The sequence below is a fragment of the Nelumbo lutea genome, chromosome 5, assembly GCF_056320005.1.
Source record: "Nelumbo lutea isolate HS-2025 chromosome 5, American lotus-T2T, whole genome shotgun sequence".
Taxonomy (NCBI): domain Eukaryota; kingdom Viridiplantae; phylum Streptophyta; class Magnoliopsida; order Proteales; family Nelumbonaceae; genus Nelumbo; species Nelumbo lutea.
The window spans coordinates 78,653,640-78,680,574 of NC_142688.1; the positions used below are offsets into that span (position 1 = coordinate 78,653,640).

The 26,935-nt window shown below is 37.9% G+C and overlaps 1 protein-coding gene and 1 long non-coding RNA gene across 6 annotated transcripts in view; both read left to right on the top strand.

Moving 5' to 3' along the window:
• LOC148853017 (potassium channel KOR2-like) overlaps nt 1-13,663 on the top strand; it is a 124,879-nt gene extending 111,216 nt beyond the window's left edge. For 3 of the 4 annotated variants that reach the window (XR_016099950.1, XM_088947793.1, XM_088947795.1), the window contains one exon: nt 13,250-13,663. Coding sequence is in view for 3 of the 4 variants with exons in the window: in XM_088947793.1 (XP_088803919.1) it covers nt 13,250-13,265 (16 nt within the window). In the remaining variant the exon portion in view is untranslated. Of the gene's footprint in view, nt 1-5,333; nt 5,455-13,249 lie in introns of those variants that run through there. The other variant, XM_088947792.1, reaches the window with a different exon arrangement.
• A 4,311-nt stretch (nt 13,664-17,974) lies between these two features.
• Nucleotides 17,975-19,018, top strand: LOC148853018 (uncharacterized). Of its 2 annotated transcripts, none has more exons than XR_016099952.1 (3): nt 17,975-18,054; nt 18,122-18,255; nt 18,725-19,018. It is a non-coding gene; the product is annotated as an uncharacterized LOC148853018 (long non-coding RNA). The 2 variants fall into 2 exon arrangements; XR_016099951.1 differs by having other exon boundaries at nt 17,976-18,054; nt 18,127-18,255.
• The last annotated feature ends 7,917 nt before the right edge of the window (nt 19,019-26,935 follow it).

Consider the following 26,935-nt stretch of genomic DNA (forward strand, 5'->3'; position numbering starts at 1 on the left):
GCCGGAACCATCATTACAGTCATGTTGGATAGTACAAACTACTTAGAATGGTCACAATTTGCAAAGATGGCCAGTGGTGCTCGTGGGAAATTGGGGTATGTCACCGGTAAGGAAAAGAAACCTGAAATTAACCATTCCTGATGGGTATAGGAGAACTACATGGTGATGGCTTGGCTGTGTAATTCCACGTTGCCCAATATAAGTAAGAACTTTTTATGGGCTAGCACAATTAAGGAGATTTGGGATGGAGTAGCAGAAACCTATTCACAGAATGAAAATGTTGCTAGAACCTATCAGTTAAGAAACCAGGTGATTGCTACTAGGCAGGGAGATAGTTTTGTTGCTATTTATTTTTCAGCCCTAAAAACCTTATGGCAGGAGATAGATCATCTGGAGACTGTGGTTTGGGAAAGTAGCAAAGATGCAACAACTTATCAAAAGCTGGTAGAAAAGAATATGGTTTTTGAGATTTTTGTTGACTTAAACCTGAGTATGATATTGCACGACAACATATTCTTTCTCGAGACAATGTAACTCTCCCTCTCAGGCATATACCATTGTCTCTGGAGAGGAGAATGGGAGAAGTGTGATGATGAGGAACCCAAGCCTTGAGCAATCAGCTATGGTTAGCATAGTGAAACCTAAGTCAAGTGGGGATAAGGGTGGAAATGAATCGAAGATGGAGGACAAAAGGGATCTTATTTGTGACTACTGTAAGAAACCCAAAGATACCAGAGATACCTGCTGGAAGCTTTACTTACACCTTGTACCGAGCCGGCTCAAAAATAAGAAGCGAAATGTGAATATGGTAGAGAATGGTGATTTATCAGGGCCACCTACTACAACCTCTCTAGAATCTATTGTAGCAGTTGTGGTGAGGGCCGAATTGGAGAGATATGAACAATTCCTAACTCAAAAGGATACAACCAATTCTAACTCAGTATCAGGTCGACAGAAAGGTGCAGGTGGATCAAGAGGTAGTCATTCTACCTCATTTGCACACACAAGTAATTCACATGCCATTGCAAATTATGTATCCACTACAAGTAAGGGGGACCTCCCTAGATTATAAACTAACGAGCCTTAGAACATATGACCAACATTTCCACCATTTTCACCTCATACCACCTCTGCTCTAGCAAAGATAGAGTTTCCACAACTGATGGATCACATGTTTCTTTTGCTGGGAAAGGGTCTATCAGGATAACTAATACCATTACCCTACCTTTTGTCCTTCATGTTCCCAGACTAAGCACTAATCTTTTATCTATTAGTAGCTTGACAAAGAATTTGAACTGTTCTGTGATTTTTTTCTCCTGGTCATTGTGTTTTGTAGGATCTAGAATCAAAGATGACGATTGGGAATGGTCGTGAGGTGAATGGAATCTATCTTCTCGATGCGCTTCCCAGTCATTAGAGTCATCATGTCAGCAGGAGTATTGAGTCAGAGCCACTAGGTTAGATTATGCTTTGGCATAATCGGTTAGGACATTTGTCTTTTTTATTTCTTTGTGTTTTTTGTTTTCTAAATTGTTTGAGTCTATCAGTTTGTCCAGTTTGAAGTGTGAGGGCTATCAACTTGGAAAGCATTGTAGGCATTTCTTTAAAGCAAGTAATAAATATGTTCTTCTATTTTTTATATTATTCATACTGATGTGTGGGGGCCATACCATGTTTTCTCTATGGGTGGCTTTCGGTATTTTCTTCTATTTGTGGATGATTATTCTCGGTATTCTTGGATATATTTGATGAGGTGTCGTCTTTGGTTAAACAATTCAATCAGATGGTGCTAACACAGTTTGGGGTATGAGTGAAAGTGTTTAGATGAGACAATGCTAGGGAATACTATGAAAAAAACCTGTCATCATACCTTTTGGAGCATGGAGTTATCCATCAGAGCAGTTGTACATACACTCCACAACAAAATGGTGTAACAGAAAGGAAGAATAGACATATTGTGAAAGTAGCAAGAAGCATGATGTTGAGATCTACAATTCCAATTCGTTTTTGGGGTGATGCAGTTCTTACAACAGTGCTCTTGGATATAGCACTCCGTTCAGCCTTCTATATCCTAAGGGGGAGACATTCCATATTCCTCCAAGGTTGTTTGCATGTTTGTGCTTTGTCCATGTTCTTGGTCCTCACCGCTCAAAATTGGATCCTAAGGCAAAGAAGTGTGTCTTCCTTGGGTATGCAGGAAATTAGAAGGGTATTGTTGTTATGATCTAGTCTCTGGGAGTCGGTATGTTACTATGGATATCGCCTTTTTTCTTGGGGGATTATTCTCAGGGGGAGTGTTTTGGAGAAGGAAGTGAACAATCTATACCACTTTTTGTTCTAGCTCCCTTGTCTACTCTAGTGTCTGACCTACCTATCTCAGCCACTTTGCCACCTCCATTGCATCCCATCTCTCAGTATTTTACACGACGGCGCCTACGACAGCACGGGGAGGTTGATTCTACAGTAGAGGAATCCACGTCGCTCCCTATCGGCTCATCGGAGATTCCAGGTTCAACTAACATAGACCCAGGTATGCCTCTTGTTCCCCCAGATGGTTTAGTTCCTATTGATACTACTACCCTTGCTCCTAACGCCATTGTAGATGACCTTGATCTCCTTATTGCCCTCAAAAAAGGGAAAATGAAGTGCACTGCTCATTGCATCTCACACTATCTTTCATATAGTGGATTAACCCCTTCCTTTCCTCCCTTGACTCTGTGTCTATACCCAAGAGAATTATTGAGGCTCTCTCTAAACCTGAGTAGAAGGCAGTGTAAGAGGAAATTAAAGCATTGATTAAAAATCAAACATGGAAGATTGGATTTGCCTGATGGCAAGGAGACTGTTGGATGTAGATGGATTTATTACAGTGAAGTACAAGGTTGATGGGAGTAGTGTTTTAAAAGGCGTGGGAGGCATACACCTAGAGGTGCGGCGCTCCCAAAACGCCCCGAGGCGTATGCCAAAGGCATTGACACATCTAAGAGGCATACGCCTCATGCACATCTTATATAAAAAGACAAATGAGATCCCCCTTTCAACAAATGTTATGCATCTTTATTCTTCTTAATATAAAAGATTTTTATTAAAAATAAAGAAAAAATGAGATCCCCCTTCCTTTTTGTTGAAGATTAATCAGTTTTATGTTGTTTTCTTGAGTAGATGTTTTATGTTAGTTGTTACATAGGAGGTGGGGACCATAGTAGTTATGTGAGTCCAAATTTTATTATGTTTTTGGGTCTTATATATGTTGTTTTATGTAATGTCACCCTATAAGGGCATAGTTGTCTTTGTACTACATTATTTTTAGTATAAATAATAAAGTGAAGGGGCGACCAGATTATTGCTCTCTTCTCTTTCAAGATCTCTTCTCTTCTTCTCCTTCTCCTCCCTCTCTCTTCAAGAAATCACTTTTTTGTTCATATTTTTTAAGTTCAGCAGATTTCTACTTGGTATAAAAGCACCGGTTAGGGTTCTTGAAGCATTATCATGCAGCCCTTGTTGATGGACTGCATGAAGTAACAAAGGGCTGAGCGATCTGCTATATATTGCCCAGTTGTTGGATTTTTTGGTGGGATCCAGTCATCAAGAAGGTGATCTATTGTTCGGCATCAAAATTAGGAAAAACTAGAGTACGAGGAAGAGTCCCTGAAAAGTTGGACTCTGTTTTTTATCTGATCTTGGATGCCCAGGTATTGTTAGTTTTCTTTTGATATTCTAAAGAGGGCAGTTAAGTTTTTGGAATTTTCTGAGCCTCCTGGAGTGATTGATTCACTCTTTTCTCTATTGGGAGGCGTGGAGAGGACAAAGATTTCTCTTCGGATAGGGTTTTCTTCTTCCGGAAGGATGGGTTTCTATGTGTGTGATATTAAATTGTTTTGGAAGGTCTCCAATCTATTTTTTCTTATTGTTGAACTGTTTGAAGTTAGATGGAGAGTTAGAATATCGACGTGAAATCCACCGGTACTGTGGGACTAGGTGTTAGAGGTAGTAGTGATATTTTTTGGTCTGGAATCATTACTACAGTAAAACTTGATGGTACAAATTATTTAGAGTGGGCACAAACAGCCAAAATGGCTATTGGTGCCCGTGGAAAATTAGGGCAAATCACTGGGGAGGAGAAAAAACCTGATATAGAATCTTCCTGATGGGTGCAGGAGAATTACATGGTAATGTCCTGGCTGTGTAATTCTATGTTACCTCATGTTGCAAAAAATTTCCAATGGGCTAATACTGCTAAGGAGATTTGGGATGGAGTGACTGAAACCTACTCTCAGAAGCAAAATGAAGCCAGAGCCTATCAGTTAAGGAATTAGGTGATAAGTATGAAACAGGGAGAAAAACCCCTTGCTATGTATTTCTCCATGCTAAAAACCCTTTGGCAGGAAATAAATCACTTAGAAACTGTGGTATGGGAAAGTGTAAATGATGCAGCAACCTATAACAGACTGGTAGAGAGGAATAGGGTTTTTGAGTTCTTAGCAGGGCTGAACCCTAAATTTGACATTGTTGGGCAGCATATTCTTTCTAGGGAGGGTGTAACACTCTCTCAAGCCTATGCCTTTGTCTCTAGAGATGAGAGTAGGAGGAATGTAATGTTGAGACAGCCTAGGATTGACCAGTCTTGGCTATGGTTAGTACAACCAATCCTAAGCCGAATGGAGATAGGGGGAGTAGTGAGACTAGAAGGGAAGATAAGAATGACTTGGTGTGTGATTATTGTAAGAAGCCTAAGCATACCAGGGACACTTGTTGGAAGCTTCATCCAAATCTTATGCTTGTCTAGATAAGGAACAAGAAGGGAAATGCAAATGTTGCCACTACAAGAGACTCTTCAGCCCCTCTTTCCCAAACTGATTGGGAATCCATTACAGTAGTAGCAGTGAAAACAGAATTGGAGAGGTTTGGACAGATTATGAGTAAGAAAGATTCACCTAGCTCTAGCCTTCCAGATGGACAGCAGAATGCAGAAGCCAACTACAACACTTCTTTTGCACATACAGGTAGTTCATATGCAATTACAAATCTTGCATGCACTTCAGGTAAGGAGAGATCTCCCTGGATTATAGACTCAAGAGCATCTGAGCACATGATTAATGCTCCTACCCTTTTCAGTTCCTATCAGTTGTGCTTTGGTAGAGGCAGAGTCTCTACAGCAGATGGTTCACATATTCCCATTGCTGGGAAGGGGACAGTTAGAGTGACCAATGATATAACTTTATCTTCTGTTTTACATGTCCCTAGACTTCATACCAACCTACTTTCTGTTAGTTCTTTGACAAAAAATTTGAATTGTTTCGTGACCTTTCTTCCTGGTAATTTTGTTTTGCAAGATCTGGAGTCAAAGAAGATGATTGGGAGTGGTCGCGAGGTGAATGGAGTCTACCTTTTGGATGAGATTCCGAGACATCAGGGCCGTCAATTTGCAGCAACAGTAATAGTGGGTCAAAGTCAGTGAACCAGATTATGCTCTACAAGATACTAGGAAGCTAGGGACCAAACCAGCAAACACTCCTATTGATCCAAATCATAGAGTTAATGGTGTGGATGGTAAGTTGGTAAAGGATGTGGGGAGATATCAAAGAATGGTGGGTCGACTGTTGTATTTGTGTATGACATGACTAGATATTTCTTATGTTGTCAGTGTTGTGAGTCAATACATGCTGTTAGACAGTTTTTGTATGCCCTTAGCTTCAATCCGATTTGATGTACTTTTGTTATTTAGTGGAAATAATTTAAAGTGCATGTTTGATTCATGTTGTTTGGTATAATTCTGTGTAAGACCCTAAAACTGGACACTTATAGAGAATCGTGTTAGTTTTAAATGTTCACAGCCATTGGATAAGTCTGGGGAGATTTATCCTGCCAAGGCTGATACTGGTGTGCCACCAAATGTTGGGATGGCCTGTCTCAGCCACCAGGGTTAACCCAAGGCCCATGCAGTATGGGATTACTTGAATCCTTGAACCGGACCAGATTTCCAGTATTGCCCTAGACCTTGGAGACAGATGGGCAAAACTGGAAAGTTACACCTGACCCCTAGACTCGATTATGACACTTCACTAGGTGTCAGATTGGGCTGTCTTTGATATGCCAATCAATGAGATCCTTAGCGGGGATCAAAACCTGGGTATGTTGGGACAGTCCGAGAATTCATCTGAGTGGGTGATCATAGTGACAGGATCAGCCCCTTTGTCGGACAAGGGTAATGATCGGGAAAAGGCACTCTCTCTGATGGAAACCAAACTGCCGGCAGTTGATTTCAATCTTTGGAATTTTGTTTTGCAATATTAATACATATATATATATATATATATATATATATATATATATATATATATATATATATATATATGTATATGTATGGTTTCAAAATGTTTGCAAATAGTTTTAATTCCCGGGATCCATGTGAGTAGAGAGTGTGGCAATGTTCCTTGCAGCCGAGGGAGAGGTCCTCTCTTGTTGGGCAGTGCTTGATCATTATGGGCTGAGAGGTTAAGTGTAAGACCATTGAGGATAATACTTGATGGGCTAATCTTGCACCTGCCCACAATCCCTGGGTTTTTATAAGATGGCTTGGCCTAGGACCACTTAATGTAAGTGTTGGGCCCATAGGGTCCATGTGATGGGCTCAAGGGGGTCACTGAGTTTTCAGTGAATTCGGCTGGGCCTTGTAATAAAGGTTGGGCCGAACCCATGTGGCTGGTGTGTAGATCAATGCTTGGGTCCCACGCCATACAAAGAAGCCCAACTGGGTAGCAGATTGGAAACTAGTTAAACACTGAACACTTAATGGGCCAAAAGCCCATTTCGAACTGGGCTGATATGATCACCTATTCATGGGGGCGAATCTGAGATTAATGTTAGTAAAAGGATTGGGTCTTTAACCTTATCCACTCTAGGAGACCAAATTCAAATTAGATTTGAATCTGGTAACATCCTGATAAAATCAGGAGAAAACTAACTTAATCTGTAGATAGGATTAAGATTATCCCCTATCCAAATATTGATTTGGATTGGGATAACTCCCAATTAGGAGGTTTCTTAATCAAGAAGAAAGAGGAGAAACCCTAACAGAAATATCAGATTTCGAACTAGGGTTGGTATGCAAAAATATACCTCCTGCGAATTGAGATTTGATCTCACACAGACTCCAGAGAGAAGAGACACAGTTCAGCCCTCTTCGTCCCTGGATTTCTCCTCCAGCAACCGCCATTCCCTGTTGCAAGATTGGATCTTTGCAGCAATAGGAAGTCAAGAAATCAGTTCTTGATAACAGTCTTGCAAGAAAGACCAAAAAGATTCAGTGTTCAAAGTTTCCAGAGGATTCTTGCGAAGGATCCAGTGTGTAGGACGCACCCTGCTGGTTCCGTTCCATCCACAGTTGTGTCATCTTCAGTAGGAGCGAATCTTGGTTTTTTCTTTGGGTGTGAACACCAACTTTGGGAGATATTGTTTCTCCGGATCAGGTATAATCCTTCATATTTCCTTTTGGTTCAGATCTGGTTTGATTATGGTTCAAGTAGAATCCTCGAATATTGTATTCTAAATTTAGGGAATATGATTCCTAGTTGGAAGAAGGTAGGAAAATTTTTGAAATTCGCCCACCCATTCCGAACCCTTCATGGCGCCCATCAGATGGATCCTACCCTTCTTTCACATGCATGCACCTCGGGTTCAGCTCTGGGAAGCTATCGAAAGGATACATGCAATATCTGAAAAAACACCGTGGTAGAGGCATTCTTTTCTTAAATTATGAGAATCTGAAGCTAGAGTCCTATACGGATGCAGACTGGGCTGGATGCATAGATGATAGGAGGCGTACATCAAGAGTGTGTACCTTTGTAGGTGGAAACTTGATCTCCTGGAAGAGTAAGAAGCAAGCAGTTGTGGAAAGGTCAAGTGCAGAGGCTGAGTATAAATCCATGACTCATGGTGTCTCAGAACTTCTTTGGGTTAGATCTCTTTTGAGTGAGATTGGGGTGAAAGTAGAGGAACCTATAATGTGATACTGTGACAATCAAGATGCAATCAATATTGCCCACAATCCAATTCAGTATGATAGGACAAAACACATTGAAGTTGATGGACAATTTATAAGAGAAAGGGTAACAACCGGAGAAGTTTGTTTGCCTTATGTCTCTTCAGAGTTGCAGCTGGCTGATGTTCTCACTAAAGGGGTGACTAAGAACAAGCTTGAACATGATCTACGCAAAGTTGGGAATGTGTGACATTTACTCCCAACTTGAGGGGGTGTGTTGAAGATTAATCAGTTTTATGATGTTTTTTATGAGTAGATGTTTTATGTTAGTTGTTAGATAGGAGGTGGGAATCACAGTAGTTATGTGAGTCCAAATTTTATTATGTTTTTGTGTCTTATATATGTTGTTTTATGTATTGCCGCCCTATAAGGGCATAGTTGTCTTTGTATTGCTCTATTATTTTTAATATAAATAATAAGTTAAGGGGGCGGCCAGATCACTACTCTCCTTTCTTTTCAACTTCTCTTCTTCTCTTTCTCTCTTCCTTCTTTCTTCAAGAAACTCCTTTTATTTCATATTTTTTAAATCAGCAAGTTTTCTACTCTTTCCTCCTTGGATTCTGTGTCTATACCCAGGAATGATACAGAGGCTCTCTCCAAACCTGAGTGGAAAACAACTATGCAAGAAGAATTGGAATCCTTGGTTAAAAACCACACTTGGGAAATAGTTGATCTCTCCCCAGACAAGGAGATAGTCGGATGTAGATGGGTAGTCACTGTGAAGTATAGGGCCGATGGCAAGATAGAGAGGTACAAGGCATGGTTATTAGCAAAAGGGTATACTCAGACCTATGGTGTTGATTATCTGGAAACCTTTGCACCGGTAGCTAAGATGAGTTCAGTTTGTGTCCTTTTATCTCTGGCAGCCACCTATTCATGGCCCTTGTTCTAGCTTGATGTCAAAAATGCTTTCCTCAATGGTGATTTACAAGATGAGGTATATATGGACATTCCAACAGGCTTTTATGAAAATGTTGGTAAAGGAAAGGTGTGCAAACTCAGAAAATCTCTGTATAGCCTGAAACAGTCACCTAGGGCCTGGTTTGACAGGTTCAGAGGGGCACTTATCTGTTTCGGATACACTCAAACCAGTCTGATCACACCCTCTTTGTAAAGAGGAGAGGTGTTCTGGTATCAATTTTGATTGTGTATGTGGATGATATACTGGTTATAGGAAATGATCTAGAGGAAATTGATGATCTCAAAAAATCATTGTAGCAAGAATTTGAGATCAAAGATCTTGGTGAGCTCCAATACTTCTTGGGGATTAAAGTTGCAAGATCCAAGCATGGGATCTTTATCTCACAGAGAAAGTATGTACTTGACCTACTACGGGAGACTGGGAAGCTGGGGACCAAACCAATAAACACTCCTATTGATTCATATCATAGAGTTAATGGTGTGGATGGTGAGTTGGTAAAGGATGTGGGGAGATATCAAGGAATGGTGGGCCGACTACTGTATTTGTGTATGACACAACCGGATATTTCTTATGCTGTCAGTGTTGTGAGTCAGTACATGCATGCACCTCGGGTTCAGCACTGGGAAGCTATTGAGAGGATACTTGCATATCTGAAAAAGCACCCTGGCAAAGGCATTCTTTTCTCAAATCATGACAAATCTGAAGCTAGAGTCTATACAGATGCAGACTGGGCAGGATGCTTAGATGACAGGAGGTCTACATCAAGAGCGTGTACCTTTGTAGGTGGAAACTTGATCTCTTGGAAGAGTAAGAAGCAAACGGTTGTGGCAAGGTCAAGCGTAGAGGCTGAGTATAGATCCATGGCTCATAGTGTCTCAAAACTTCTTTTGAGTGAGATTGGGGTGAAAGCAGAGGAACCTATAATGTTGTACTGTGACAATCAAGATGCAATCAATATTGCCCACAATCCAATTCAGCATGACAGGACAAAACACATTGAAGTTGATAGACATTTTATAAGAGAAAGGGTAACAACCGGAGAAGTCTGTTTGCCTTATGTCTCTTCAGAGTTGCAATTGGCTGATGTTCTCACTAAAGGGGTGGCAAAGAACAAGCTTGAACATGATCTATGCAAGTTGGGAATGTGTGACATTTACTCCACTTGAGTGGGAGTATTGAAGATTAATCAGTTTTATATTGTTTTTCTGAGTAGATGTTTTATGTTAGTTGTTACATAGGAGGTGGGGACCACAATAGTTATGTGAGTCCAAATTTTATTATTTTTTTGCTCTTATATATGTTGTCTTATGTAATGCCGCTCTGTAAGGGCATAGTTGTCTTTGTACTGCTCTATCATTTTTAGTATAAATAATAAAGTGAAGGGGGTGGCCAAATTATTACTCTTTTTTTTCAAGATCTCTTCTTCTCTTCTTCTCCTTCTCTCCTCTCTTCAAGAAACCACTTTTCTGTTCATATTTTTTAAGTTCAGTAGATTTCTACTCTTTTTATCCTCCTCTTAACCCCCCTCCTCTTAAGGAGACTTACGCCTCCTTCTGTTCGGGAGGCTTATGCCTCTTGCGTTCTGAACTACACCTAATGCCTCTAGGTAGTGGAACGCCTCACGTCACGCCTCCGCGTTTTAAAACATTGGATGGGAGTATAGAAAGGTACAAGGCGAGGCTAGTTGCAAAAGGGTATACTCAGACTTATGGCATAGACTACTTGGAAACTTTTGCACCAGTGGCAAAGATGAATTCAGTTTGAATTCTTCTATCACTAGCAACTACATACTCTTGGCCACTCTTCCAACTTGATGTGAAGAATGCCTTTCTCAATGGGGACTTGCAGGATGTGTATATGGACCTTCCAGCTTGATTATATAATAATGTGGAAAAAGAAAAGGTATGCAGGTTGAAGAAGTCCCTATATGGTTTAAAACAATCACCCAGAGCTTGGTTTAATAGGTTTAGAAGTGCATTGGTGAGATGGGGTTCACTAGTGTCACTTTTCATAGTTTATGTGGATGACATTGTAGTTATTGAGTGAGATTGATACACTAAACAAGAATCTTCACAAAAAGTTTGAGATTAAGGATCTTAGGGAGCTTAAGTATTTTGTCGGCATTGAAGTGGCAAGGTCCAAGCATGGGGTCTTCATCTCACAAAGAAGTATGTTCTAGATCTACTATAGGAGACAGGATAGCTTAAGGAAAAGGCAGTTGATACACCTATTGATCAGAACTACAGGATAAATGCTTCAGAGGGTGTACTACTGAAGGATGTTGGAAGATATTAGAGGTTAGTGGGGCGGTTGTTATACTTGTGTATGACACAACTAGACATCTCTTATGTAGTGAGTGTGGGGAGTCAATACATGCATGCACCACGAATTCAGCAGTGGGAGGCTATTGACAGGATACTTTCCTATTTGAATGGACACCCAAGTAGAGGCATATCGTTTGCTGACCATGGACAGTTGAAGGTAGAGGCTTACACAAATGCTAATTGGGCAGAGTGCCTAGACGACAAAAGAACTACATCAGGAGTTTGTACTCTTGCTAGAGGTAATTTTGTTTCATGGAAGAGTAAGAAACAAACATTTGTGGCAACGCCAAGTGCAGAAGCTGAATACAGAACCATGGCACATGGTGTTTCAAAGGTCCGCTGGATCCATTCCTTGTTAGGGGATATTGGAATTAAGGCTGAAGAACCTGTGATGGTATATTGTGACAATGAAGCAGCAATTAACATTAGCCACAACCCAATTCAGCATGATAGGATGAAGTATATAGAAATAAATAAACACTTGTAAGGGAAAGGGTGACATCCGGAGAAGTTTGCTTGTCATATGTTGCATCTGACATGCAACTTGCTGTTCTTACAAAAGGAATTGCAAGAAACAAGCTGAAACATGATCTACTCAAGTTGGGAATATGTGACATTTATTCCCAACTTGAGGGGGACTGTTGAGTTTTGGGCTGATATAACATGTTTTTTTATTTGCATAGCATAGTTAGGGAGTTTGGGCCTTAGGCCCATTAGTTTATGTTTTAAGAGTGTTTTTCAAGTTCTCACAAGTAGCTGACTTACTAAGGGCATACTTGTCTTTGCACTCTCTTTTTTTATGAGTATATAATCTAATGAAAGGGGCGGCCAGACCTTATTCCAAGCTTCTCTCATTCTCTTCTATCTCTCATCTCTCTCTTTCTTAGCTTAAACCTTTTCACCTCTTTCTTTTCTTCTTTCTTTTACAGATTGTATATCAAAACAGGTTATCCAAACCTTTCTACTATTGCTAGTGCCCCTAGTGAGGTGGCAATAACAAATGACCTATAAAAAAATTAAAATAGCCCATAGCCCAATGACAATAGGTCTAACAACTAAAGAATCATAAAAAAGAAAAAGAGAAACTGAAAATAGCCAATAGTTCCACTTCTATTACTACATTCAACAAATTACACTGTTGAGGAGTGATTTGGTACAAATAGAAGGGTCTAAAAAAGAAGGGAAGACTAAAAAACTGTCTTCTAAAATAAGTAAAAAATGATTCTTAAACTTACGGTCTGACAGAAAATGTGGTTATTAATAGAAAATAGTTGGCAGGACAGGATTTATATATCCAACCCCAAATAATCAGGATTAAGGCTGAGTTGAGTTGCATTTATACTTTATTCATTTTCTTCTGCAAGACAAGCAATATATGCACAATTTTATGGGCAAACCTTTCCCTTCCTCAATTTGGGGACTTCATTGAAGTCAATACTCCCTTCAATTCAAAATTGACTAGGACATGAAAACCTGAAACTGTAGGCTCCAAACTTTAGCCCATCTGCAAGTACAGAAGCATGATCTAACCTCATTTTTGTGGTTCTGGAGTTGATACTCCTCATGACCTTATTCTTTAAATTCAACAGTGTGGTTCCATTTCTAAAAACCCACAATATGAGGAACCCCTGTGTTTATGTTGTTCATCATTGTTTGAGCTTTTGATTATATAATGGAATAAAAAACCTAGTCTCAATCATTCACCTACCATCTATTTGTTAAAGGCATGTTTGCTTACCTAAATTTATTTAACCAATTAAACCATGATTTATATTTTATTTTAATTGATTTAAACTGTACCCCTACAAAATGCTCTTTATCTTTAAAATCCTTGAAAAAGAGACAGGGTCTTTTCCTTCTAGTGATGTGTGTTTTATCATTTTTAGGTGAATTTTATGTCATTGTAGTTTTTAATTAATGCTTCTCTTATTTAACATGGAAACCTTTCTTTCTATTTTACAGGGATGATAGTAGATAGGGACTGTGTTTCAATATAGTGAAATGCCATTCAGTGAAGGACAAAAGGCTATTTCTTGAATGGTATAATTTAATTCTGCTTCAGACGGTTGACCTAGAAGAGGAGGAATGAAAGATGATGATATTGGTACATCTTTCAACTCTTGGTAGTTTGATCCTTTTGAGCATTGGGACTGTGTTCATGAGCGATTAAGTCAGTATGGATAGTTCAGGTTGGTCAATCAGGCTTGCCCTTTGAGTCTGGTGCCGCTGCTATGCTTTCAGTGGCGGCAGACTCGAAAACTTTTATCATGTGCCAATGCTTGTTTATATTTAAGTAAAATAAGAATCTCTGCTTAAAGGTGGAACTGTGTTTTGTACCTATATGAATGATTTTTATGCTGATAGCTCTTGTATGTGTTACGATCCATTTGCCCACGTTGATAGTATGGGATGCTAATGTGAGATATCCTATTGGCACGTATCAAATGGTATCAGAGACTACACCATGCCTCCTAGTCACAATCGTGTGGCATAGGTGGTGATGTCGGTGTTGCAATGTTCAGCCGGGACTAGGTGGACTAGTGCAAAGTCAGCCTAGTTGGGCATTGGGACTGTGGAGCATGGTGGAATGTTATAATCCGTTTGTCTCACATTGATAGTATGGAATGCTAATGTGAGATATCTCACATCAGTAATATGGGATACTGTTGTGTGGTATATATGTACTTGGGTTCCCTCTCTCTAACAGGTAGCTTTTAGGGGTGAATTCTCCCAAGGCACATATCATTATGGTTTTGACCAATCCAGACCATCCATCGGAGAGTGGATTACGGACGGGTCCTTGGGGGAGAGAGAGACCCACAATTCACTGCCTTTCTGAAACGAATTTCCCCCATGAGGTTATGTTAGATATTATGAGCTTCAACTTTTGTAATTTCAAAAATACCCTGGGCAGGGGATAGGGCCTATTGAATTGACAAGTGTGAGAAGATGGATTCAAGTCAAAGAACAGTTTCTTTATGCAAGAAAATGCCAAATTTTAGATCCGTATATCCAGTCCACCCCTCCATTGATCCCAGAACGTTGAGATCAGCATTGAATAGTGGCCCTTTATAGGGTCTATCACTATCAGGTTGGAAACTTGCCTTGTAAAAAACCTGTAAACATAACAGAGAATACATTGATCTTCCTAGGGTAGCAAACTGCTTTTATATATGAAAAGATTTCCGGATCGTCTAAATCTCTCTTCTGAAGAATTTGCCTAGTAAATCAGTTATGACAAGACTCCATATTGACTACTAGTTCACACCCCCAGTCCACATCAGCCTTGAACTATCACTGTTTGTTGTAGTTTTTTTTCCAAGAGACAGTGTCTATTGAAATTTGGAAGGTTCAATGCTCCTTTCAATGAGTTCCAAAGAAATTTTGGAAAAGCAAATTAAAGAGACTAGCAAGTGCTTTGCAGGTCACAATTTTTTATAATGATATTGATCATAAATAATAAATTGCTGATTAGTACCTTATACTTTGGGCTTAGTCTCACTTTGGTACCCGAATTTCAAAACATGCAAATCTAGTACTTGAATTCCCAAAATGTCCTAGTTTAATCCAAAGTTCTAAATATTGATACACCTGATATGCAGGTAGGGGCGTATTGGGCAGTATTGGTCCTTTTTTATTTTTTTCCAAAACCGGTTCAGGGGGCGGTTTAAGGCTCCTCCACCCCCTTAACTAGTTAGAACCCCAATACACCCTCTATAGGGGCGTATTGAGGGTGCTCCCGATACGTATCGGGGGTGCTCCCGTCAGTTATGTATATAGCATGATGATATGTGTGACTTAAAATCTTTCAAAATATTAAAATTACCCTTCAAAATATGGCACTATTCATTATCTTCTTCCTCAAGAATCAAGATTAAACCAAAGCAATGGCGAACAACCCAAAGGACATTTGGATTTGAGCATAAAGAAAATTGGATGCCATCGGAAGGGTATTTACATCCTTTCGCATGCCACTTAACAGAAATTAATGATTTTGGACTAAATTGGGATGTCTTGCAAGTTTAGATACTAGATTGGCACGTTTTGAAATAGAGGTACCAAAGTGTAGGGTACTAATTTGCAATTTACCCTAAATAATATGTTTTTCATTTTTTATATTTCTATGTCTATAAAAAATATTCTTATGTCACACTTATTTTTGTTTAATATGATGAAATATGCAATATTAGAGGTGTCCAAATGTTTTCTATAAATTTTTTTGTATTTTTTATACATTTGTGTGTTTTTGTCTTTTTTAATTTTTATTATCATTTAATTATGACATCAAATGGGATGATACATTTTCCCCAATAGGTTGAATTGTTGACTCACCACCAAGGGTTCAAATATCAACACGATATGCTTGATATGACACACGATACACAGACCGATACGCATGAGCTTGTTTATTAAAAATTACAGACAATAGTGTGATTCAAACATGAGTCCCCCTAAATAACACACACGCTTAAGGCAACTCGTAAACCATTTAGGCACCTTGTGTAAATATTTAAAATAAAATAACTTTTATTACACAACATCTAAATAGTACATGTAATTCAAATAAATAGTATATTAATGTTCAACAATTTTAACTAAAAATTGTAAAGAAAAATATTCAAAATTGATATTTTATAAACCTATGGAATAAATAATCTATCAAATGAATCTACATTAAAACCAAAAGATGATTTTAATCTCTATAAATTCATGCAAGTAAAATATTAATAATAAAATAATTATTTTAATACTTAAAATCAATATATATTAAATTATTAATTAATATTTTAATTTACATTATATCAATAATCTAATAATTATATCAACAATTAAAATTTTGCATATTATATCTTAGAAATTTTAAGAGATTTGATGTATTTTAAATTGAAATTATATTTTTTATAAATTATTAATTGATATTCTAGTTTAGATTTGAGAACTTAATATTTAGATGACTTTTTGTTAATGTAAAAAATTAAAAATAGTAAAATAGAAAATAATTGGTATAATAAATAAAATATAATAGGTGCATATGTTATGTATTTTGGACTCTTGATATGCATTATCAATAAAATTATGTGACATTTCTGCATCCTACTAAATTAATTGTAATATATTTTATCATACATACCATTAAAATGTACATTTCCCTTATATTTATACATTATTTGTGACTATTTGATTTTAAATTTAGTGTAATTAATATATTTATGGAATTTGTATGTGTTTCTCCAGCGTATCTAAGCATCTTCATTTTTTTTCCTCCGCATCTATGCATTTCCAAAGCATATTCGTATCCAAGTTCTCTTATACGATACTTGATACTGATACTTTGATCCTTCCTAACTATTGAGAATGGCAAGACAGGGGTGTTTTTGTTTTTTTTTTCTTCTCCTTTATTATACTCTCTTAGTATTTGGGCACCCATATAGGGGCCTTCTTGTAAATATTATTTTCTCAAATTATATTAATAACACACACCTCTCGACACTTACTCTCTTCTTCCTCCTCTTCTTCTTCTCTTCTCTTCTCTTCTTCCTCTCTCTTGAAACCTAGTTTCTACAACTTGGTATTAGAGCGGGTAGAAGCATTTGGGAGTTGCTCTCTATTGATCTCCTACCCAAAGGCGAATTATTGACGTCAAACTACCACCAGATGGCGTCAGCAGTCCATACAGGTGCTGGCGGCAATCTATGAAACCAGCACTTTTTGATCCTCCCTGATTTTAGAAAAATTTTGGTACAACTCTTGTCATCATATGAAGCATCTATGATTTTTGGTTGATTTTTTAAGGAAAAATCACAGAAATTCCAGATCTAATGCCGAGCCATGTACAACAGGTTTAATGATATTTTTGTTGTAAAACCTAGACTATTTAGGTCGTTTTTTGATTTGGGATTGATGGGAAGTGGTCCCGTAATTTTTTGAGCACTGTGTGATTTTTGGGAGATTTTTTTCTCCTATTTTGCCGCTAACCTAGTTTTTTCAAGCTTCATTTGGTTCTTAACCATGTGGTAACCTGGTTTTTGGGTCTAGAACCTAGGTTAAAGTGTTGGGGGTCCTTTTTGGTTGGTGAAAAGGTGTCTTGTTAGAATATGGAATAATCTAAGGGTTTTCATATGGTTCCTGGCGTGCTCCCGGGAACTGTAGATATTTCTAGTGGTATGATAACTACTCTTAAAATAGATGGAACTAATTTTTTAGAGTGGTCTCAGCCTATTAAATTTACCATTACTGGGAGGGGTAAACTGGGATTCATCACAGGAAGGGAGTGAACCTAACTCCTGAAGACCCGAAATTTGCAAGGTGAGAACAGGACAACTCCCTTGTTATGTCATGGCTGATTTGCTCAATGCAACTTCATATTGCCCGAAATTATATGTTTCTTCCATCTAACAAGGATATCTGGGATAGGGTGGTTGCTACTTATTCTCAAGTTAACAATATTGCTAGAGTGTATAAGTTTCGGAGGGAAGCATTTAGTATATGTCAAGGGGAGAGATTTGTTGCTATGTATTTCTCTTCTCTACAGTTTATCTGAGAAGAAATTGATCACTTGAAATCTCTAGTTTGAAAGAACCCTGAAGATGGTGAGCAGTATTGAAAGTACATAGACAATAATAGAGTCTTTATTTTTGGCAAGCTTAAACCCAGAGTTTGATTTTACTAAGCAACACATTCTTGGTGCAGGCGTTGTCTCTTTTGCTACTGCTTACTCTCTTGTACAAGGTGAAAAAAGTCAAAGAACCATCATGATGCAATCCTTTGTAAGTAATCATTCTTCCTTTATGTCATCACGACCCAAGCAAAATACTAACAAGCAACTCATTGTAGAGAAGGTCGATGATTTTGTGAATACTACAAGATGCCAAGATACACTAAAGAAAGGTGTTGGAAGTTCAATCCTCATCTAAAGCCGGAGAAGTACAAAACCAGGAAGAAGGGCAATGCTCACTTGGCTATAGTTGGTAATGATGTTCAACCCTTGGATGTGCTTGATTCCTCTGATGTGATGGGCAAACTCATGAATATATATAGTTGTAGTTAGAGAATGGTGGTACATCCACCTCATCTAGTTTTGGACTTAATAATATATTTAGTTCATATGCCAAGACAGGTATTGCACTTGCTTGTTCCACCCCCTTTAGCCCATGGATTGTAGACTCTAGGCTAATTCCTATATGACTAGTGTGCCTTCACATTTTACCTCATATAAATTAATCCCGGGGAAGGGCAAGATCACTATTGCTAATAGATCTCAGACCCTAATCTCAGATCAGAGTGAAGTCAAAATCACTAATAACCTTTCTCTTGACTCTATTCTACAAGTGCCCCAGCTATAAAGAAAAAAAAATTATTGTATGTTAGTTCTCTAACAAAATCCCACAATTGCTTAGTGACCTTTTTTTGCAACCATTGTGTTTTTCTGGACCTAAGCACGGGGAAGACGATTGGAAGTGGACATGAAGTGGGTGGAGTCTACCTCTTGGGCGGACCTTCAGAAGATGGATTGTCAAGCCAGGTTGAGTCTTATTCCAATGAGAAAATCAGTCTTTTGAAATTATGGCATTGTCACCTTGACCATATGTTTGTCAATTCTGTCAAGTTTTTGTTTCCAAATTTTTTTTATTTTGTGTTCAAATTGAATTTTGAATGTGAAGTTTGCCATTTATCCAAACAATGTAAAAACACATATTTTGCAAGCAGTAAAAGAAGTAATGTTGCTTTCCACTTGATCCAAACTGATGTTTGGGGCCCATATGTTGTCCCCTATATGGGGGGTACAAATATTCCATTCTCTTCATTGATTACTACAGTCGATATACATGGCTTTATTTGATGAAAAATAGAGATGAAGTCCCTACGATTGTTCAAAACTTCATAAATATGGTCAAGACACAATTTGAGAAAAGAGTTAAGATAATAAGATCTAACAATGCCAATGAATACTTTAAACATCACTTGTATAGATTTCTTGAAGACAGGGGCACTATTCACCAAAGTTCATGTAATTATACTCCACAACAAAATGGGGTCACTAAAAGAAAAATAAGCATGTGGTTGAAATTGCTTGAGGCTTATTATTCCAAACTCATGTTCCAACTTGTTTCTGGGGTGATGCTATTGAGACAGCTATTTATCTCATTAACAGAATCCCATCAAGGGTCCTTAACCTTCATTCTCCTCATCAACTACTCTTCCCTGATGAACCTCCTTTTAATCTACCCCTTAAGATCTTTGGTTATATTTGTTTGTTCATGATATGAGTCCTTCCCATGCAATTTTGATCCTAAATTAGTTAAATGTGTATTTCTTGGTTACTCTTTAGTCCAAAAAGGCTATAAATGCTTTGATGCTCTCTCTAACAAGAGATATGTCTCTAAGAATGTTACATTTTTTTAATCATCTTCCTTTCTCCAGTCACCCCATCATTCTCTTCAGAGGGAGAATGCAAGTGAAGATCAGACTCCCTTGTGCCTTCTTGTTCCTACCTCTATTTCTTCTCCTCCTCCTCCTATGTATCGATCTCGGTCCTAGTCGAAAAGGGAAGAGGACATGTAACTGAAGGGATAGGAAATCCATCACATGGACGCCCAAAGATTGCGGAATAAGGGGGCGAATTTCAACAAATTTTCTCTCCCTTCAACTAGTTATCGAATTCCCTATTTAGAAAACCATATTTTCAATGATCATTCTTGAAACAAAAACTGAACCGAATCTGAACCAAAAGGAGTAGGGAGAGATAATACATGATACAGAGAAGTAGTATCTCCCAATGGAGGTGTTCACACCCAAGGAATGATCCAAAATCTACTCCCACTGAAAATGGCACAGTGCAGGGTGGAGCAGAATCAGTAGTGTTCTTTCAAAAGAACTTGATCCTTCTCAAGAATCACCTAGACGGCTTGTGAATACAACTCCCACCAATCTTTTCTCCAAAAGATTTGAATCAAGATCCAATCTTGATTTCTCCCAAGAACTGGAGATCGAACTGCTGTAGGTGGCGGCTACAGGAAGGAGACGGCAAGAGAGTATTTGCAGGGTGCAGATTCTCTCTTCTTGTGATCTCAGATCTGAAGACAAGAATCTTTGTATTGCTTGTGATGATGTCTAAAGGCTGCCGCCCCCTTTTCCTTTTATAGACTTAAAGGGATCAGCTCCTAATCCCATTACGATTTGCTAACCCAAATCATATCTGGATTAGAAGTTCCTTTAAGATAAGGGATAACACTTATCTTATCTGCAGATTAGATCAGCCATCTCCTAATCTAATTAGGAAGTTTCCAAATCTAAATCTTATTTAGATCTTGGACTCTCTAAGTGGATAGGGTGTGGGCCCAATCCTATCAGCTGATCCATCTCAGAATTCGCCCCTTAAGTGACTAATCAAATTAGCCCAGTTCGAAATGGGCTTAAGGCCCATTTAAGGTTATGTATTCATTTAGCCTTCCAAACTGCTGCCCAGTTGGGCTTCGTTGTATGGCGTGGGACCCAAACATTGATCTACACATCAACCACATGGGTTCAGCCCAACATTTGTTACAAGGCCTGGCCGAATACACTGTTATGGACAATGCACCCCCTGAAACCCATCAAATGGGCTCTATGGGCCCAACACTTACCCTAAGTGGTCCCTGGGCCAAGCCACCTTGTAACACCCAGGGACTGTGGGCAGATGCAAGATTAGCCCATCAGGCATTATCCTCAATGGTCTTACACTTAACCTCTCAGCCCTTAATGATCATACACTGCCCGACAAGAGAGGACCTCTCCCTCGGCTGCAAGGAACAGTGTTGCACTCTCCACTTATATGGATCCCGGGAATTAAAACCCTTTTGCAAACATTTTAGAAACCATAATATATATACTTTTATATCTCATATAAAATATATTTTGCAAAACAAATTTCAACGGTTGAAATCGGCTGCCGGTAGTCTTGGTTTCCAATAGTGAGAGTGCATCCCCGATCATTACCTTTGTCTGACAAAGGGGCTGATCCTGTCACTATGATCACCCACTCAGATGAATTCTCGGATTGTCCCAACATACCCAGGTTTTGACCCCCGCTAAGGATCTCACTGATTGGTACATCAAAGACAGCCCGATCCGACACCTAGTGCAGTATCATAATCGAGTCTAGGGGTCGGGTGTAACTTTCCAGTTTTGCCCATCAATCTCCAAGGTCCAGGGCAATACTGGAAATCTGGTCCAGTTCAAAAATTCAATTAATCTCACACTGTATGTGCCTAGGGCCTCACCCCGGTAGCTGAGACAAGCCACCCCAACCGACTTGGTGGCACCACAGTGTCAGCCTTGTCAGGATAGGTCTCCCCAGACCGACCCACTGGCTATGAACATTCTAAACTAACACGAGTCTCATTAAGTGTCCAGTTTAAGGGTATTACACAGAAACATACCAAGGGAACATGAATCAAATATGCACATTTATTCATTTACAATAAACTCATAAAGTACATCATTTTGATTGAAGGTAAGGGCATACAAAACTGTCTAACAGTAACAAGTATCCTATCACTAACTATGTGTCTTATGGTGCTCTTTCAGCTTCTATTGTGCTTATATTTCTGCTATCTCTTTTATTTCCATCCCTCGCAATGTTACAGAGGCAGTGTAGTGCCCCCACTAGAAGGAAGCTATGAACCAAGAAATGGAGGTCCTAATAAAGAACCAGACTTGGGAGGTTGTTCCTTGCTCCAAAGATAAGATTCTTGTTGGGTGAAAGTGGGTTTATACTATTAAGCACAAGGCAAACTTATGGTATTGATTATCTGAAAACCTTTTCTCTAGTTGGTAAAATGAATTCTATTTGTGTAATCATGTCTCTTGCTGTCCATTGTTCGTGGCCTTTATATCAAATGGATGTAAAGAATATCTTCCTTAATGGGGACTTACAAGAGGAAGTGTATATGGACTTACCACCTGGGATAAGTTTTCCTAACAATGATGGAAAATTGTACCGCTTAAAGAAGTTTTTTTATGGGCTAAAATAATCTCCAAGAGCATGGTTTGATAGGTTCAAGAATGCCATATTAAAGATTGGTTTTTTTCAATCTCAGGTTGACCACACCTTATTTATTAGAAGATTTGATGGTAAAGTAACAATGTTGATAGTATATCTTGATGACATTGTTGTGACAGGTGATGATATCACAGGTATCTCTCAGTTAAAGTCATTCCTTGCTTCTGAATTTGAGATTAAGAACCTTGGTGATTTCCAATACTTTTTTGGCATTAAAGTTACAAGATCTAAGAAGGGGATTTTTTCTGTCACAAAGAAAATATGTACTTGATTTACTTCATGAGGTTGGGAAATTAGGGTGTAAGTCTGTGAAAACTCCAATTAATCCCAACCACAAGTTGAACTCTATTGAAGAAGAAGTTTTTCCAGATAGGGGGTATATCAAAGATTGGTGGAACGCCTTCTATATCTTTGTTTGACTAGACCTGACATATCCTATGTTGTTGGAGTGGTTAGCCAATATATACATGAACCCAGGATATCTCATGTGTAGGCAGTTAACAGAATTTTAGCCTACCTGAAAGGATGCCCTAGCAAAGGGATGTTGTATTCCAACCATGGCCATCTAAAGATTAAGGCTTATACAGATACTGATTAAGCAAGGTCCATCAATGATAGAAGATCTACATCCGGTTATTGTGCCTAAGTTGGAGGCAATGTGGATTCCTGGAGAAGTAAAAAACTATTTGTGGTTATTCATTCTAGTGTTGAGGCATAATACAAGGCAATGGCTCATGAAGTGTTTGAACTACTCTGTTTGAAGACTTTATTGACTGAGATGGGTATCCAAGCAAATGTTCCAATGAGACTATATTGTGACAATCAAGCAGCTACAAATATTGCTCACAATCCTGTCCAACATGATCATACAAAACATATTGAGGTGGATAGACACTTTATTAGAGAAAGAATTGCTAGTGAAGAGATTTACCTTCCTTTTGTAAGGTCAGAAGACTAACTAGCTGATTGCCTCACTAAAAGTGTTCACCATCCAATATTTCCTAAGAACCTTGCCAAGTTAGGCATGATTGACATATGTGCCCAGCTTGAGGGGGAGTGTTGAGAAAGAATAGATAAGGGTATTTTTGGTTTTTTTTCTCCTTTCTTATACTCTCTTAGTATTTGGGCACCCATATAGGGGCCTTCTTGTAATTATTATTTTCTTAAATTATAATGTAATCTTTTGAGGGTATGAACAGTGAATAGCACGCATCTATCGACACTTGCTCTCTTCTTCCTCTTCTTCTTCTTCTCTTCTCTTCTCTTCTTCCTCTCTCTTGAAACCCTAGTTTTTGCAACTCTCACCACCAAACAAGAAAGCAACTTCGTTTCTAATTTAGTTTTAAATTTGTATTTTATTTCCGTTGTCAATAAAAATAAATTTTCTTTTTCATATTTATTTCTCTTTAATATGGTTAATTAATATAGGATTCGATGAAAGAATGAGAGTTAACACCCTAAATATAAGACTTAATGAGAGGGAATTGAATGAGGAGAAATGTAGTAATTCAAATACATTTTGTGCCCTCACAATTAGAAAGGGACCCAATTCAAAAGTCGGGGTCTTCTAGTCAATAATAGAATTTAATGAATGCCAATGGGATTTAATACCTTAAACATAAGAGTTAATGAGGGATTTGAATGAGAAAAGTAGTTATTCAAATTACATTTCTATCTTTACAATTAAAAAGTGACCAAATTAAAAATTGGAGTATTTCTATCTTTACAATGTCATTTGCACTTTTAATAGTAGTATAGATATATTGAGATACACTTTATATTCGTTTTAGGAAGAGAGGTGTGCAAATGCAAATATGTACAACATAAAGCCTTGTATATGATATTTATAAACATTGTGTTTGCATTGTGCATATTTGTATTTGCACTCTTCCCAAAATGAACCTTGTGTTGTGCTTGGTTGCTGTGCTAATTTATTTCAATTGATACAACACTATGGTAGTGTAAATGATTTAAGTGTAAAACCCCAAAACAAAATTACACTAGCATTGGCACTCCCAAGTATATGTACTTCTGCAAATAAAATTGCACTACAACTAAACACAACCTTAAAATACACGTGGATATAAAGGAAATTAAAATGTGCATAGATAGATTAGGGAATCCGAGAAATGGAATACAGTGGAAAATTAAGATGTGCATAGATAGATTAGAGAACCCAAAACGAATCCAAAAATGTGATGTAATGGAAAATTAAAATGTGCATAGATAGATAAGAGAACCCAAAACAAATTAAAAAAAATGCATAGTAACACTAAATCAAATTCTTAAAACTCAGTTTGGAAGGAACACAAATACAAATATGTAGAATGCAAAACCTTGTATTTTGTATGTATTTGCACTTTCATGTTTGTATTTGTACTCTTTCCAAACTGAATTATTAGTTGCAAACTGCCAAGATACATTTAGAAAACATTGCAAAAATAATAGAACTAATATATGTATATCTTGAAAAAACAATATAATTCTTATTAATACGTAAAATTAATTTTAAGTTCTTTTTTAATTCTTTCAATAAGCAGACACTAAGAGGAGAAAAAGTCTCATGGAACTGATATGATTATAACAAGTATTGAAGCATGGTGTAGTGGTTCATTTTATAGCTTTTCAACTAAAAAACAAAAACTAGGCTCAATATTCTCATTGTATGTGGTTTTTACAAAAAATTATCGGGAATAAATTAAAGTTGATTACGGGCATTAATGGCGATTGAGTGAGATGATAAGAAAGAATAAGAATTGAAAATTCTCATTATCTTTTTTTTTTCTCTCTTTCATGGGGCTACAGAAAGGGGGTTAGCCCATCTCCAAAACCCATACCCTCATCCCCCAACTTTGGTGAAAGCAGGATTTGATCTCAAAGTCTCCACTACGAGACCTTACCAATTAGCAAGTTGGCATCTATCATGTGGGTGTTAATGAGATAATGAGAGAGAATATAAGTAAACTATGGGAGTTAATGAAACATATTTGAATCAATGTTTTCAATTTGTAGTTAAGCTGCTAGTCAAATTAGTTATTAGTAGATTTTTTACTCTATTCATCCTCAAGGAGTCAAGGTTCAAACCAAGGTTCAAAGTATTGACATGTATCGGTCCATATCATCCAATATGTATCATTCTGGGACCCTACCGATATCCCTACAGTGCGTGTATCGGGGGTCTGACCAGTTCAGGGGGTGGAGGAGCCCTAAGCAGGCCCCTTGAACAGGTTTTGAAAAAATAAAAAATAAGTAAAAAATGGTACCGATTTGCCCGATACATCCCCACTGGCCTATCAATATTTTGAACCTTGGTTCAAACCGCTCAATTGCAAAAAAAATAATGAAAAATGAAAGAAAGAAAAAAGCACTGTTGACTCGATCAATGACTTGGTGACCCAATTGATTAAATCATTGCACTGTTTGACAAACTTAGGGCAAGACATGTATTTTATTTTTAGCCATTTCCATCAAAAGAAAAAAGTCGTGTGATTATTTAATTCAGGCCGAAAATATTGTAGATAGGTCAAGCCTAGGGCATGTATGACTGCTCAAGCATAGGACAGGCCAAAGTCATGTGATCTCAAACCATGTGGAACGTGTATTACTGCATAAGCTTAAGGCGTGAAGGATAGCCTCCTCCCCATATTAGATAGGACGCAGTAGATGTTGACGTGGTGCGATGTACAACATAATCTGAATATGTATTGAATTGAAGGAAATCAGAGCATTCTACTTCACTAAATACGCTTTTTCTGGTTCGCCAAATTACCTATGTCCATAGGCAGCACCTCAAAAGCTTTCTTTATCTTCACTAAATAATAAGAGAAATCAGTATAATAGAAGCTCACTAGAATCTCACCGAGCACCCACCCTTATAATCCCATGCATACAATACCCAAACTTTCTCTCTATACAACCCAAAGTTATGTAATAAAATGAATTTATATGAATTATCATAAAGTAGGGCCTATTTATAGGTTTCATTGAAGATACACTCGAAATTAATGGATTTATTTAAACCATAATTTTACTGCATACACCACTTCACCATTTTACATTGGTTTATACGCAATTTGTATACACAATTTTGTATCAAGTGATGATTTGACAAATGGTATTCACCATTAGTAATAACATTTGGTGGGTTGATGAAGCCGACAGCACCTCAACATTCTCCCGCTTGAAGATTGTTCTCTTTACAATGTAAATTTTAGAGAACTACCTCTACTATTACCATCAATCAAGTAACTTCAAGCCTAAAGAAGTTATGCACCAAATAAACTTTTTTCCTGTCACAAACTTCATCAACATATCAGTACTGTTCTCGTTGGTGTAGATCTTTTACAATGAGCTTTGTCCAATTCAACTACATTATGAATAAACCTGTTCATGGGTCGGCTTTGGGCTCATATTTACATTGTTTTGGGATTGGGCTTTGGGGTTAGGCCCATTCAATTTTTTATAAAAGCTAAGCCCTAACCCAACCCACGAACAAACCTAATTGCAAACAAAGCAATATTACAATACATTGTGCTTGGCCTCAACACGAAAGATTAGATTTATTGTTAAATGTAATGCATTCTAATTGTTGCAATGAATTATCACCA